The sequence below is a fragment of the Myotis nattereri genome (assembly GCF_964212035.1).
Source record: "Myotis nattereri genome assembly, chromosome: 4".
Lineage (NCBI taxonomy): Eukaryota > Metazoa > Chordata > Mammalia > Chiroptera > Vespertilionidae > Myotis > Myotis nattereri.
In genome coordinates, this window is record NC_138079.1 from 110,592,233 (window position 1) to 110,606,036 (window position 13,804).

The following is a 13,804-nucleotide window of genomic DNA, read 5'->3' on the forward strand; positions in this document are numbered from 1 at the left end:
GCCCGGCTCCACCAACTGGAGGCGTTCAGCACCCTCCTCCCCGAGCCCTGCCACCCGCCGGCCGGGCCCAGCGCTGCCTCTGTCCTGGTTCAAGGACCTGCAGCCAAGACCGCCTCTGAAGACGGGGGTCTTCTGCCTCCGGGGCGGCTCTGGTTGCCTCCCCCGGGCGGGCCCGCAGCCCCCAGGACACCGCTCCTGCTGCCTCCTCCCCGCCTTCCTGCCCAAATGCGGCCTGTGCTCCTCAGCCTCCCCAGGCTCCCCCGCCCCCACTCCTCAACCCCCCAGGATCCCCACCACTCCTCACCCCCCAGGCTCTCCCCTCTACTCCTCACCCCCCAGGCTCTCCCCTCCACTCCTCACCTCCCAGGCTCCCCCCCACTCCTCACCCCCCAGGCTCCCCCCTCCACTCCTCACCCCCCAGGCTCCCCCCTCCACTCCTCACCCCCCAGGTTCTCCCCCCTACTCCTCACCCCCCAGGTTCTCCCCCTACTCCTCACCTCCCAGGCTCCCCCGCCCCCACTCCTCAACCCCCCAGGATCCCCACCACTCCTCACCCCCCAGGCTCTCCCCTCCACTCCTCACCCCCCAGGCTCCCCAGCACTCCTCACCTCCCAGGCTCCCCCCCACTCCTCACCCCCCAGGCTCTCCCCTCCACTCCTCACCCCCCAGGTTCTCCCCCCTACTCCTCACCCCCCAGGCTCCCCCCCACACTCCTCACCCCCCAGACTCTCCCCTCTACTCCTCATCCCCCCAGGCTCTCCCCCCTACTTCTCAGCCCCTCCAGGCTCTTCCCCCAACTCCTCAGCCTCCCCCCCTCTCCCCCACTTCTCCGCCGCCCCCAGTCTCTCACTCCCCCCCCCCCCCCACGCTCCGCCACAGCCACGTGTCCGAGGCGACAGCGACCTCGCTCTGGCCAAAGCCAACGGTCAGACCCGAGTCCTCGGTGTCCTGGGGCCGCAAGTAGCAGAGGAGCGTCAGGAACCAGTGGGAGCAGAAGCAGCCCCGGCCCTCGGACCCGTGCTCTCCTGCTTTCTCCCGCCGCGCCGGCCGCCAGCGGGCTCCCCTCTCAGCCCAGGACTCGCCCTCGGGGCTGGGGAGCACCGCCGCCTGCAATGCCACCCAGGCTCCCCCTCCTCTGTGTCTGCACCGGGAGCCAGCCTGGCTCTGCAGGGCGCGGACCCTCCTGTGGGAGAACAGGCCTGCGCCCTGGGGACACAGCAGCTTCCCTGCCACCGCCCTGCCCATCCTGACAACCCCTCTCCTCCAGAAAGTGCCCAAGGCGACCGGAGCGGCGCGCCCGCTGGAGGCGCACAGGACCGGACGGTTGAGGCCAAGAACCCCGCCCCCCACCTTCCCCCCCCCCCCCCACCGCCTGGGAGACAGCACTCAGGCACCCCCACCCCTGCCTGGGAGACAGCACTCAGTCCGTGGGTCACACCCGCCTCCCTTTGCTTCCCCATGCCCTGGTTTTCCCCAGGAATGAGCGCTAGTTCCAGTCCGATGCTCAACTGGACTTTAACTGATTTGCCCTCATGAAGGCTGGTGGGATCTGGGGCCCAGAGAAGGGCAAGGCAGGCTTTGGGCATGAGACCCTGGGGCGGTGGGTGGTGTGTGGTTTTCCGGACGGAGCATACACAGGGCCCAGGTGGGGTATCTCAGCCCCTGGGCATAGGATTGGTCTGCCCTGGCCCAGCACGTCACTCTAGCCGGTGAGCGTCTCCCCAGACCTGGGAACAGCCTCCCTGAGAATGAAACCACCGAGGAGACACAGGGGCGCGTGGTTTGAGCCTGGACACAGCTGCGCGGTGTTCAGTTTGTGTGGGGCAGGCATTTCTTCTGTAGCTGAAGGCACTCCGGTCGGAAGTCTATGATGGGCACTTGAGAGGGCTCTGCCCTGCAGAGGGGATGGTGAGAGGGGCCAGGCGTGAACCCCACCGTGTTACCTTTCTGCTGTTTTCCGAGAGCCACTGGATTCTCTGCTGATAGAGCCCAATCATTCTGTCAAAACACCAGAAAGAGTCGTCACCCGAGGTCAGCCCTGTCACCACCCACAGCCACCTCCCTGGAAGGAGAGTGTGGGTGGATGGCTTTGTCATGTGTCTAAGGGGTGGGGACTAGAGGCAAGATGCAGCGGAGAGAGTGGGGGTATGAGAGGGACGGAGGCAGGCCTGTGGAGGCGGGAAGCACTCCTGCCCCTCACACCCTCCTCTCCGAGAGACTCCGGGCCCTGGGGCCCTGGGGACGAGCAGAAAGGCTCCCTGGCCACCAGCAGCACCTGCCCGGCTACTGCGCACACTTAGCGTCCAACACGCAGCAAACCACCCCGATGGCTGTTGGGGGACCAGCAGGTCACCAACGCTCCGCGTACAGGCTCCGTCACTGGACTTTAACTGATTTGCCCTCATGAAGGCTGGTGGGATCGGAGGGGTCCAGAGAAGGGCAAGGCAGGCTTTGGGCATGAGACCCTGGGGCCGTGGGTGGAGTGTGGTTTTCCGGGACCGAACATGCACAGGGCCCAGGTGGGGAGCTGTCAGCGAGGTGCTTGCTGGCGCCCCGTCCCCCGCAGTCTCCTGGCCGAGTGGCCTGGCAGCTTTGGTAACCGCTCCAGCCCCGCATCACCTCCAACACCAAGATGATACCGGGACTCCATTCAAGTCAATTTCCCAAAAGTCAACTTGGAAATGAAAGCCAATCCCTTGAAATTTACCAAATGACCAATGGACTGAATAGGCTCGGACATTACATCAAATGCTCTGTTTACAATGAAAACCAACCAACCAACCAACCAACATGTTCTTTAAAACCTGTTTAAACCCTCCAACTCAATAAAAATTGCTATGAAAGTTGTAGTCCAACTGGTTTGATAAATCTGACAAATTGGCCGTGTAGCAGCCGACTTTTAGTGAACTTCAGAGGAACTTCTAAGCCGCGGGGCCTGGACAGAGCCATGCACGCAGCCCTCGGGGGACGGCGCGTGAGTGAGGGTGAGCGATGGATCATCATCCCCGCTTTGCGGGAACCTCGGGGCCACGGGACGGGCGCAGAGCCGGTGGCGCGGTCTGTGCGCCCGGCCTGGAGGGGCTGCCACGGCGACAGCATCTGGGAAAGGCTGAGCCGCGCCCTCGGTCAGGAGGTGCCCCTGAGCGCGACCAGCAGATGGGGCTGGGTTTTGTGCGTCTCTCCAAAGGGAGCATCCATGTTCGAAGGCTGAGGAAACGGAGGCGGGCCAACCTCCTTATTTGAGAAAAAACGAAACGGGCTAGAGCGGGAAGAGACCGGCCCCAAGTGCCAGAGAGGCCGCCCTGGGCAGATGGGGGGGGGGAGGGGGAAGGGAAAGGTCCTGAGCGCGGGGCGCGGGGCACTCACTCCGAGAGCTGCGACTCCAAGCGGCGGGCGGCCGGGGCGGGGGCGGGCGTGTTCGCGGCGCTGCCGGCCTCCTCCCTGCGGAGCAAAGGCGGTGAAGGGCCCGGGCCGGGCAGCATCCCCCCGGCGGGGCGGGCGGGCGGGCGGGCGGGCGGGCGGGCGGCAGACTTACAGCCCCGGTGCCTGGCCGGCCGGGTCCGCCGAGCTGAGCTTCTCAAGCTGCACGCGGTGCGCCGCCAGCCAGGCTCGCGCGTCGTCCCCCGCGGGAGGCTGGGCCTCGGCTCCCCGCAGCCTCTGCGGGAGGGAAGCGGAGTGGACAGCGAGCCGGTGGCGGGCCGGCTGCGGCCGGGGCTCGCTCCTCCGCACGGATCCGGCGGCCAGCTCTGCCGGGTCCTCGGAGCAGTCCGTGCGGGGCGCCGGGCAGGGCCGCTCCCCTCCCTCTCCTCGCCCCTCCCTGTGCTGGACCCCGAGGGGCCGCTCTCACCAGGCCTCCTTGGGGTGCGCGGGACACCCCGCCATCCCCAGGGCACGCAGCCCCCTGAGCAGCTGGCGCGGAAGACCTGGACTTGGGCAGGGGCGCCAGGTTCCCACCTTTTGTCCGGTTTCCAGCTCAGGACCAACGAGAGAGTCCCGCAGGCTCGCCACCCGCCCGCGGCTCCTCCGGGCCCACAGCCGAAGGGGAGGAACCTTTAGCCCGAGAATGTCACCCGGGACACCTGGGACCCCCACCGCGAGGCTCAGCAGGCGGCGGGCCTGGCGGTGGAGCGGAAGCCCCTCCGGTGGGCAGGCAGCTTTGGTGCCGCTTTCTGGGCGCCAGCGGCGGGCCAGCGCCCCAGGCTGAGCTGCCCGGACTGCCCCCCTTCCGGAGGCGGTGCCCCTTCCCTTCCCCGGGTGCTGTGAGCCCCACTCTGAACCAGGCACCATTCCTGGTGCTAGAGCTACAACGACCAAGGTGCTAAAACAAGAGGGAGCCCTAGCTGGTGTAGCTCAGTGGATAGAGCATCCGCCTGCTGCCCAAAGGGTCCCCCGTTAGACTCCGGTCAAGGGCGTGTACCTCAGTTGCAGGCTCCTCCCCGCCCGGCCCTCTTCCGGCCGCCTGCAGGAGGCAGCCAATCCATTTGTTTCTCTCACATTGATATTTCTCTCTCTTTCCCTCTCTTCCACTCTCTCTAAAAGTCAATGGAAAAATATCCACAGGTGAGAATTTAAAAAAATCCCCTCTAATAATAGACAAACATGGCAATTGACTGTACCTTAGCTATGGTCTCCCATAGGCTAATCAGTGAGATATGCAAATTAACCACCAACAAAGATGGCAGTTAATTTGCATACGTAGGCGTGAAATGGCAGAGCAAAGACTGAAGGCAGCTCCAGCCAGAGCGAAGGCCTGGGTCCTGGGTGCCGGAGGAAGGGAAACCGGTGCCGGCAGCCAGGGGAAGGGAAGGCCGATTGCACGAATCTTTTTGTGCGACAGGCCTCCAGTAATAAATAAAACAAGATGGAAATGTTCTCGCCTTCTTGGAGCTTACATTCTCGTGCAGTGATGGCAAACCTATGACACGCATGTCAGAGGTAACACGCGAACTCATTTTTTTGGTTGATTTTTCTTTGTTAAATGGCATTTAAATATATAAAATAAATACCAAAAATATAAGTCTTTGTTTTACTATGGTTGCAAATAACAGAAAATTTCTATATGTGACACGGCACCAGAGTTAAGTTAGGGTTTTTCAAAATGCTGACACGCCGAGCTCAAAAGGTTCGCCATCACTGTCCTAGTGAGTGTGGATGGACAGTAAGGAAGAAACGAAGTCAGTGAACAGAAAGGAACCGTTCTATTAAGAAGACGGAGCAGGGAAATGTAATAGAAAATGACTAGGGTGGGGATGGGGGGTCACTTTAGCCTCTTGGTCAGGATTTGAGGTTAAGAAGAGCCAGCCCTGTGCATAGCTTGGAGCACACCCTCCCGTCAGGGGCATGAAGGGGAGGGGTCAGAGGGTCTGAAGAATGGAAAGGTGCCCACTGTGGTTGGAGTGGAGTAAGTACAGGGCGGCACGACGAGAAAAGGCTGGGAAGGCGTGCCAGGCCTGTGCCAGGCAGGGGTTTGCAAGAGCTTCCGGCACAATCACTGCTGTCCATGTGATGGGTTGACCTTAAATGTTACCAGAGTTGCCACGACTCTCTTAGGGTACAGAATGGCATCATTTGCTAATTTCCTTTTGGAACAGAGAGAAAGCAGGCCTCACACACAAAACTTAAGTCGAAATACTATCTTCCCACGCCGAGGGAAACCACCCCAGCAGCCGATGACTGCAGAATGGGCCTGAGCACCATTTAACCCACTGGCACCCCAGCCTAGACTCAAAGATGGCTTCACCTGCGCCTGGGCACCTGCCTGAACCCTAAGTGGTTCCGCCGGGGCTTGAATACACAGGCTCTCACTGCAGCGGTGAGTGGTGGACGGGGATGGAGGCGGCCTGCTGTGGCTGCCTGAGCTGCACTGCACAGGACGGGGGCATGGGCAGAGGAAGAGGGTGGCTGAGGAGAAAGGGGCATGGCACTGTTTAATATTTCAAGTCCACTTGCTTATGACTCAGAGGAAGTTTTGATCTAAGAGGGAAGCATTCATTTTGGGAGCGCGACGGGACGCTGTCATTGGTCAGCAGCAGCTCAGCTGATGGCGGGCACTGCTGGGCCTACGGGTAAACGTGGGGAAGCAGCTACAGCGAGAGGGCCTTTAGTCTGGAAATACAAGGCTTCCTGAGGACGCACCGAGAGTGTCGGCCGGGGCAAGAGGACTCTTTGCTCATTGCATAGGCCTCCAGAGACCTCAGGCATTAGCTCCTGCCATGGTGCGATGACTCTTTACCAGGAGGGGTAAAACCATGCAGCAGCCCCAAGAAGGAGGTGATCTTGCCCCCAACACAGTGCCATCACTGCCCAGCAACATGCTCTGACACCAGGAAACTTTCCCTTTGCCCTGGCGGCAGGACAGCAGCTCTTCCGAGAACCCACTCTTCAGCTTGGAGGGTGCATCTCCGCTGAATTTGGACTTTATTTCCCTTACATTCCTCTTGCCTGAAACAATTGTAACTTCATTCAAAGTATGTTATTTCTTTATTGGCTTATTAGGAGACTGGAAGCCTGTGCCCTCTTGCAATCCAGGACCCCTCGGGGGATGTCAGACTGCTGGTTTCGGCCCGATCCCCACAAGCCAGGCCAAGGGACCCCACTGGTGCACAAATCCATGCACCGGGCCTCTAGTATGCATATAAGATTTTTGGTTAATCTCTTCCCTTCCCACCCCCCCTTCCCTCTGAGATTCATTAGTCTGTTCCATGTTTCCATGCCTGTGCATTGAACATCTTCCCCCTGGTGGTCAGTGTGCATCATAGCTACCAGTCGAACAGTCAAACGGTGGCTTAGGCTTTTATTTATATAGATATTATCTTGTTGCTATTGGCCTGTGGAACTGTTATAATTCCCTCAATGAACCTGTGTTAAATACATTACTGGCAAAGACAACCTGTTTCATAGCATCAATTTGCTGCCCAAACAATGGGGCTCTCCACTTGCTAGCTTTGCGACGCTGAGCAAGTCTCTTTCTTCACCATTAAAATGGGCGTGGTGAGGCTATGGTACAGAACACGTGCTTCTGCAAAAATAGTTCTCAGTAACAGTAGAAGGTAACCATAAAAGGAAGATAATGACAGTATAATGCTACTACATGTTGCAGCAAGGTAGTATTGTGTCTTAAGTTTTGTGCCTGAGGCCTGCTTTCTCTCTGTTTCAAGAGGAAATTAGCAAATGTTAAAGAAGTGTGAAAAATACTGGTAATTAAAGCAAACACTTAAATAGCACTTATTAGGTGTCAAACACTTTCCAAGCAAGGATTCCAATGGAATAGAATAGCTCAAGTCATGCTGTAACCACAATATATTGTCTTTAAACTAGCACCAAACTGTGACTACCTCATTAAGAATTGAGAGAGAGCCGAAACCGGTTTGGCTCAGTGGATAGAGCGTCGGCCTGCGGACTCAAGGGTCCCAGGTTCGATTCCGGTCAAGGGCATGTACCTGGGTTGCGGGCACATCCCCAGTAGGAGATGTGCAGGAGGCAGCTGATCGGTGTATCTCTCACATCGATGTTTCTGACTCTCTATCTCTCTCCCTTCCTCTCTGTAAAAAATCAATAAAATATATTTTTAAAAAAAAAGAATTGAGAGAGAAGGGACTGAAAAGATAACTTTCTCATTATGTGATTTTATGCTATTTAATGCCCTGCCCTTAAACACTGCCTAAAATCCTCCTCCTCCTCCCACTTAGGAAAGCACTGCCACTCCTCATCTGAACACTAGATGGCGCCCTTCTCCTCTTTCAGGACTCATCCATCTCTGGCCCAGGACACTGAGCATAGCAGAAGCAATTTCCCTTCCATTTTACTTGCATTTGAAATGATCCATCATGTTTTGGACACTGATTTTGTATTATTAATACCTGAAGGTTAGATTAAAAATAGTGGCAGAGTAAGTGAAAGCTACACTGACATTCTTCCAGGACCAAACTGGAAATACAACTAAAACAGAAAAAAGACCCTGAAAAATCATCTGAAGGCTAGCTGGAGAGAGCCCTGACAACCAAGGACTGAAAGTGGAGACTGCATAGCGTCTGGCAGGAAGCGTGGAGATGCAGAAGGGTTGCCTGGGCGCCCACAGACAGCAGCGGAAGGTCTGGAGGGATGTCTCAGCTGTGGGGGGTACTCACTGAGAACTCTGGGGTCTAAACCCCAATCTGGGCCCCAGCCCAGAGCACCAGAACTGAGAAAGGTGCCCACAGGACATGTGGCTGTGAGAAGCAGCAAGGTTGCTGTTTGTCAGCCAGAGATGGCTAGAAATGCAGGCACCCTCTTAAAGGGCCAATGCACAAAATTTCGTGTGCAGCCACTCACCTTGGGTCTGGAAGAGGGAGGTTAGAGGGGGCTGGAACTGTATGAGGAGAGTCCAGGGTTGGGGGCTCAGGGGTTGGAGCTTGGAGGGCAGCCATCACAGTTTTGTGTGCTGGGTCATTCCCTCATGCTGCGGCGGTTATTTTTCTCTGCAGACCTTTGCTACCCAGGCGGTTTATGCCTGGGGGAAGGCAGTTGCTCCACCTTGTTAGAAGACCTCTTATCCCACCTTGTGGTCGACAGCTTGAAGAGGTGGATCTCTGGAGGCTTTGAGTCTTAGCCTGGTCCCCTTCTGGGCCTGGGGCTGGCAAAGCAGACCCTGGTTGGTGCACATCTTAGTCCTTTCCAAAGTCACCCAGTCCAAGCAGAGGGAGACACAAGTTGAGGATCGCTAATAGCTCCAAACAGGGTACTAAGGGCCAATCACAAACAGCTCTGACATTGTCCTACACTACAGATTGGGAGTTGTAGCAGATCTACCTAATACATAGACACAAACACAAACAGGCAGCCAAAATGGGGAGATAAAAAAAATGAGCCCCAAATGAAATAACAAGAGAATTCTCCAGAAGGAGAGCTAAACAAAATAGAGATAAGAAATTTATCAGACACAGAGTTCAGAATAATGATGGCAAAGATGCTTAACAGAATAAGAAAAAAATATAATAACTATGAAAAAAGAACAGTTGAAAATAAAGAATGACATAGCACCAATAAAGAACAGGTTGGCCTTAGCCGGTTTGGCTCCATGGATATAGCATCAGCCTACAGACCAAAGGGTCCAGGGTTTGGTTCTGGTCAAGGTCACATACCATGGTTACAGTCTCCTCCCTGGCCCGGGCTCTGGTTGGGGCTTGTGCAGGAGACAACCAGTCGATGTGCTTCTCTCATTCTCTCACAGCAATGTTTCTCTCTGTCTATCCCTCTCCTATTCTCCCTAAAAAAAAAAAAAAAAAAAAAAAAGGAAAAATATCCTTGGGTGAGGATTAACAAAAAATAAACAACATTGGAAGGAATACACAGCAGATTGGGGGAGGCTGAGGACTGGATCAGTGAATTAGAAGACAGGGCAGAAAAACAATCACTCAATCAGATAACCAAAATGAAAAAAATATTAAAAACAGAACAGCTTAAGGGAGCTGTGGGACAATATGAAACATAACAATTCCTGCATAACAGCAGTGCTAGAAGGAGAAGAAAGTTGAGCAAGGAACTGAGAATATTTTTGAAGAAATAATGGCCAAAAACTTCCCTAACCTGTGAAAGAAAAAGTTATAAAAGTTCAGAAGCAAAGAGAGTCCCAAGCAAGAAAAACCCGAAAACAGGCCCACACTCAGAAACATCATAATTAAAATGTCAAAAATTAAAGACAGAGAGAGAATCTTAAAGGCAGCAAGAGAAAAGTAATTTGTTACCTACAAAGGAGCTCCCATAAGGCTGACACCTGATTTTTCATCAGAAACTTCACAGGCCAGAAGAGAATGGCATGGAGTATTCAAGGCAATGGAAAGCAAGGATCCGAAACCAACCTATATACAGTAGATCCTTGGGTTACGTCAGAGATCCATTCCTACTGTGAGACATAATTCGATTTTCACCATAAGTCAGAACCCACCTACATAAGCACCTATGTCACTCACATGGAACACATACACAGCAGTAATGAAATGAAACAGTAAAAAAAAATTTTTTAAAAAGATAATTCCTGACCTTTACTTTTGGTAACTAAATAACAACAAACATAAAGCACATATGTACATACATTGAAATGACAGAACTTTTTTTTTATAAATACTGTAAGTGGGAAATGGCGGCATAACCATGAAACAACGTACGTGGAGTCCGACGTAACCCGAGGACTGCCTGTATATAAAAACCCAGGGACCCTTACAGCGGAACGACCAGGGCAACCAGAACGACCAGTGGCTATGACACGCACCATGGCAGCCAACCAGCCTGATCCAGGCTGGATCGCCCCCAACACCCCCATCACGGCAGGGCCAGCCGGCCAACCGCCTTGGCTGGCAGAAATGTGGGGTCCAGGGACGTTGGAGGTGCTCGGTCTCTGGCAACTGCGCAGGCAAAACTCTCCTTTGGCGGAAGTGGACCCGGGGTCAGGGCACCAGAGTCGGGGGTGGGGTGGGAGGCTTTCCTGATGGCCACAGCAGTGCCCGCGGCTGCGCACAGCACCAGGGTGTCCGGTCCCAGCTGGAGCAGCGGCAGAAATAGGGGCCACGGGACACAGGCATAAAGGAGCCGGGAGGCGCGAGGCCTGACATGGGCTCTTACCCCACCTGCTAGGCCCAGCAGCACCAGCAGATGGGCCATGGCCTGAGGGGAAGCAAGCCAGGAGGGCAAGGCCCAGCACCAGCCAGAGCCCGAGCAGCATGGGGGGTTGGGCAGAGCTGGAAACCCTGGGGGAGTGGGTGGGGCTGCAGCCCTCACCTTTTCGGCCTTGGCCTTAGAATTCTGCAGGCAACCAGTGTACTGGCTACCAGTGCACCAGAGGTCAGCTCTGCTTCAAGAGGGAGGATGTGGCGGAAAGTGGCAAGGCCACAGGAGGGATGGGAAGTGTTGTGTCCATCTTTGGGAAACACAGCTGCCATGGTCTTCAGTAACTATGAGCAGATAATCTTTGGTCTCGGTTCTACAGAAGGAGAATCTAAGACTCAAGGGAGCCTTCCACAACACCTCACCCACTTCTCAGACCTGACCCTGTGCAGCACTGTTTTCGTTGACAGTAGAGGATCCAAAATGTTTTTAGATCTTTGCCATTTTAGGCAGGAAGGAATTCAGCACAGGGAACTGGTGCTTGGGAAATCGTCGGAAAGATGGAGGAGTGTTATTAGGCTGGGCCCCCAGGAAAGACTCCCTGCCCAGCGGGAGGAGCTGCTCCCTCAGCCACACTGACTTCTAGGACACTCTGGCACAGCTGTGACCCGGGGATCGGGAAACTGCTGCCCCGGCAAGTGCCTTCCAGAGCCCACAAAACAGGTCACTGGGCACTGTCTCTGCCACAGCTGCCTGTGCACAGCCTGGATTCGCTGCAGAAAACCTCCACGTGTCTGCAAACATGGTCACAGCAGCAAACTGCGGGAAGATGCCTCTGCCCCACTTCTGCCTTCAAAATATTGTGCAAGCGCATCCAATCGGCAGAGACGAATTCATATCCAGAAACCTAGCTGCAAAGGTGTTTGGGCAATTTCAGACTTTCGTCTAGGAGTGAGATCTTGCCAATGTACCTCATGAGCCTGGTATTGATAAAAGTGGAGCCCAGCTGGTAGGGCTCAGTGGTTGAGCATCCATCTATGAACCAGAAGGCCACAATATGATTCCCAGTCAGGTTTTGGGCTTGATCCTCAGTAGGGGTGTGCAGGAGGAAGCTGATCAATGATTCTCATCATTGATGTTTCTATCTATCTCTCCCTCTCCCTTCCTCTGAAATCAATAAATATTTTTTTAAAAAATGGGGTCATGCTGTATATATGTGTTACAACGAGCTTTTCACTTCGTAAATCACTAATGTCTTTCCTGTTAAACCATACCTATAGAACATTATTTATTTATCATTCATTTTAATTGGTCTCAGAGAGAAGAAGGGAGAGAGAAACATTGTTCCGTTGTTTCCTGCACTCACTGGGATGGGTATTATATCTGCAACCTGGGCATGTGCCCTGACTGGCAATCGATCCACCACTTTCTGGTATATGGGATGATGCTATGCTGGTACCCTGACCCCAAATTCCAGCCTCCAGAACTGTGAGAAAAATACATTTCTGTTGTTTAAGCCACAGAAATTTATGATATTTTGTTATGGCTGAGCTGACTAATTCTAAATAATAAAAGCCCAGCAACTGAATGGCAGAACAACTAGAATGACCAGAACAACCGTGGTCCCTCACCCGGCTGGCCCTGCTCCTGATTGGCCCCCATCGGTGTGGGCCAACTGGACCCCACCAGTGCACGAATTTGTGCAACGGGCCTCTAGTGTTACTATATCCAGCAAGGCTATCATTCAAAATAGATGGTGAAATAAAGAGCTTCCAGACTAAGAAGTCTAAAAGAGTTTATCACCACCAAACCAGCACTTCAAGAAATGCTAAATGGACTGGTGTAATGAGAAGAAGAAAGAGAGAGAGAAACATAGGCATACAGAATTAAAATGGCAATAAATAAGTACCTATCAATAATAACCTTAAATGTAAATGGATTAAATGCTTCAATCAAAAGACACAGGGTAGCTGAATGGATACAAAACATGACCCAATTATATGATATCTACAAGAGACCCACATCAGAACAAAAGACTCACACAGGATGAGAGGGAATGGATGGAAAAAAATTTTTCATGCCAATGGAAAGGATAAGAAAGCTGGAGTAGCAATACTCATATCTGACAAAATAGACTTCATAATGAAGGCCATCACAAGAGACAACAAAGATCACTACATACTACTAAAGGGATCGATCCAATAAGAGGATATAACCCTAGTAAACATATATGCACCCAATACAGGAGCACCAAAATATATTTTAAAACTTCTGGAGGAGTTTAAGAGAGAGATCGACAGCAATAGGTTGTAGTAGAGGACTTTAACACCCCTGCTGACTTCACTGGATAGATCTTCCAGACAAAAAAATTAAGAAGGAAAAAGTGTCTCTAAATGACACCCTGGATCAGATGGATTTAGTTGACATTTATATAACATCTCACCCCAAAGCTGCAGGGTATACATTCTTCTCAAGTGCACATGGGTCATTCTCAAAGATACACCACACGTTAGGACACAAAACAACTTCAAGAAGATTGAAATCATACCAAGCATCTTCTCAGATCACAGTGGAATGAAATTAAAAATCAACTACAATTAAAAAACCCTAAAAACATTCAAACACATTGAGGCTAAATAGCATGTTATTAAACAATGAATGAGTTACCAATGAGATCAAGAAAGAAATTTTAAAAACTTCCTGGAAACAATTAAAATGAACACACAACAACCCAAAATCTCTGGGACACAACTAAAGCAGTCCTGAGAGGGAAGCTCATAGCACTACAGGCCCAGCTCTAAAAATAACTTATCCAACCCTACAACTTAAAGAATTAGAAAGAGAACAGCAAGAAAAGCCCAGAGTAAGTAGAAGGAAGAAAATAATAAAGATTAGAGTGAAATAAATTGATTGACAGGAGGTAACCAATCAATGATTCTCTCTCATCATTGATGTTTCTATCTATCTCTCCCTCTCCCTCTTTGAAATCAACAAAAAATATATTTAAAAAATAATAAAAATTTTAGAAAACCAATGAAACCTAGAGCTGATCTTTGAAACTATAAACAAGATTGATGAACTATTAGCCAGACTCTCAAGAAACAAAGAGAGAGGACCCAAATAAATAAAATCAGAAACGAAAGCAGAGAAATAACAACTGACACCACAGGCACACAAAGGATAATAAGAAAATACTATGAATAACTACAGTAGGTCCTCGGGTTAC

General features: G+C 52.7%; 1 protein-coding gene across 1 annotated transcript in view; it reads right to left on the reverse strand.

Moving 5' to 3' along the window:
* The window catches only part of VWA3A (von Willebrand factor A domain containing 3A), a 70,799-nt gene that overhangs the window by 40,864 nt on the left and 16,131 nt on the right, over nt 1–13,804 (reverse strand). Inside the window, exons 3-5 of the mRNA XM_081090310.1 lie at nt 3,536–3,657; nt 3,367–3,441; nt 1,944–1,998 (exon numbers count right to left, since the gene is read on the reverse strand). Of these exons, the coding sequence (XP_080946436.1) occupies nt 1,944–1,998; nt 3,367–3,441; nt 3,536–3,657 (252 nt within the window). The remainder of the gene's footprint in view (nt 1–1,943; nt 1,999–3,366; nt 3,442–3,535; nt 3,658–13,804) is intronic.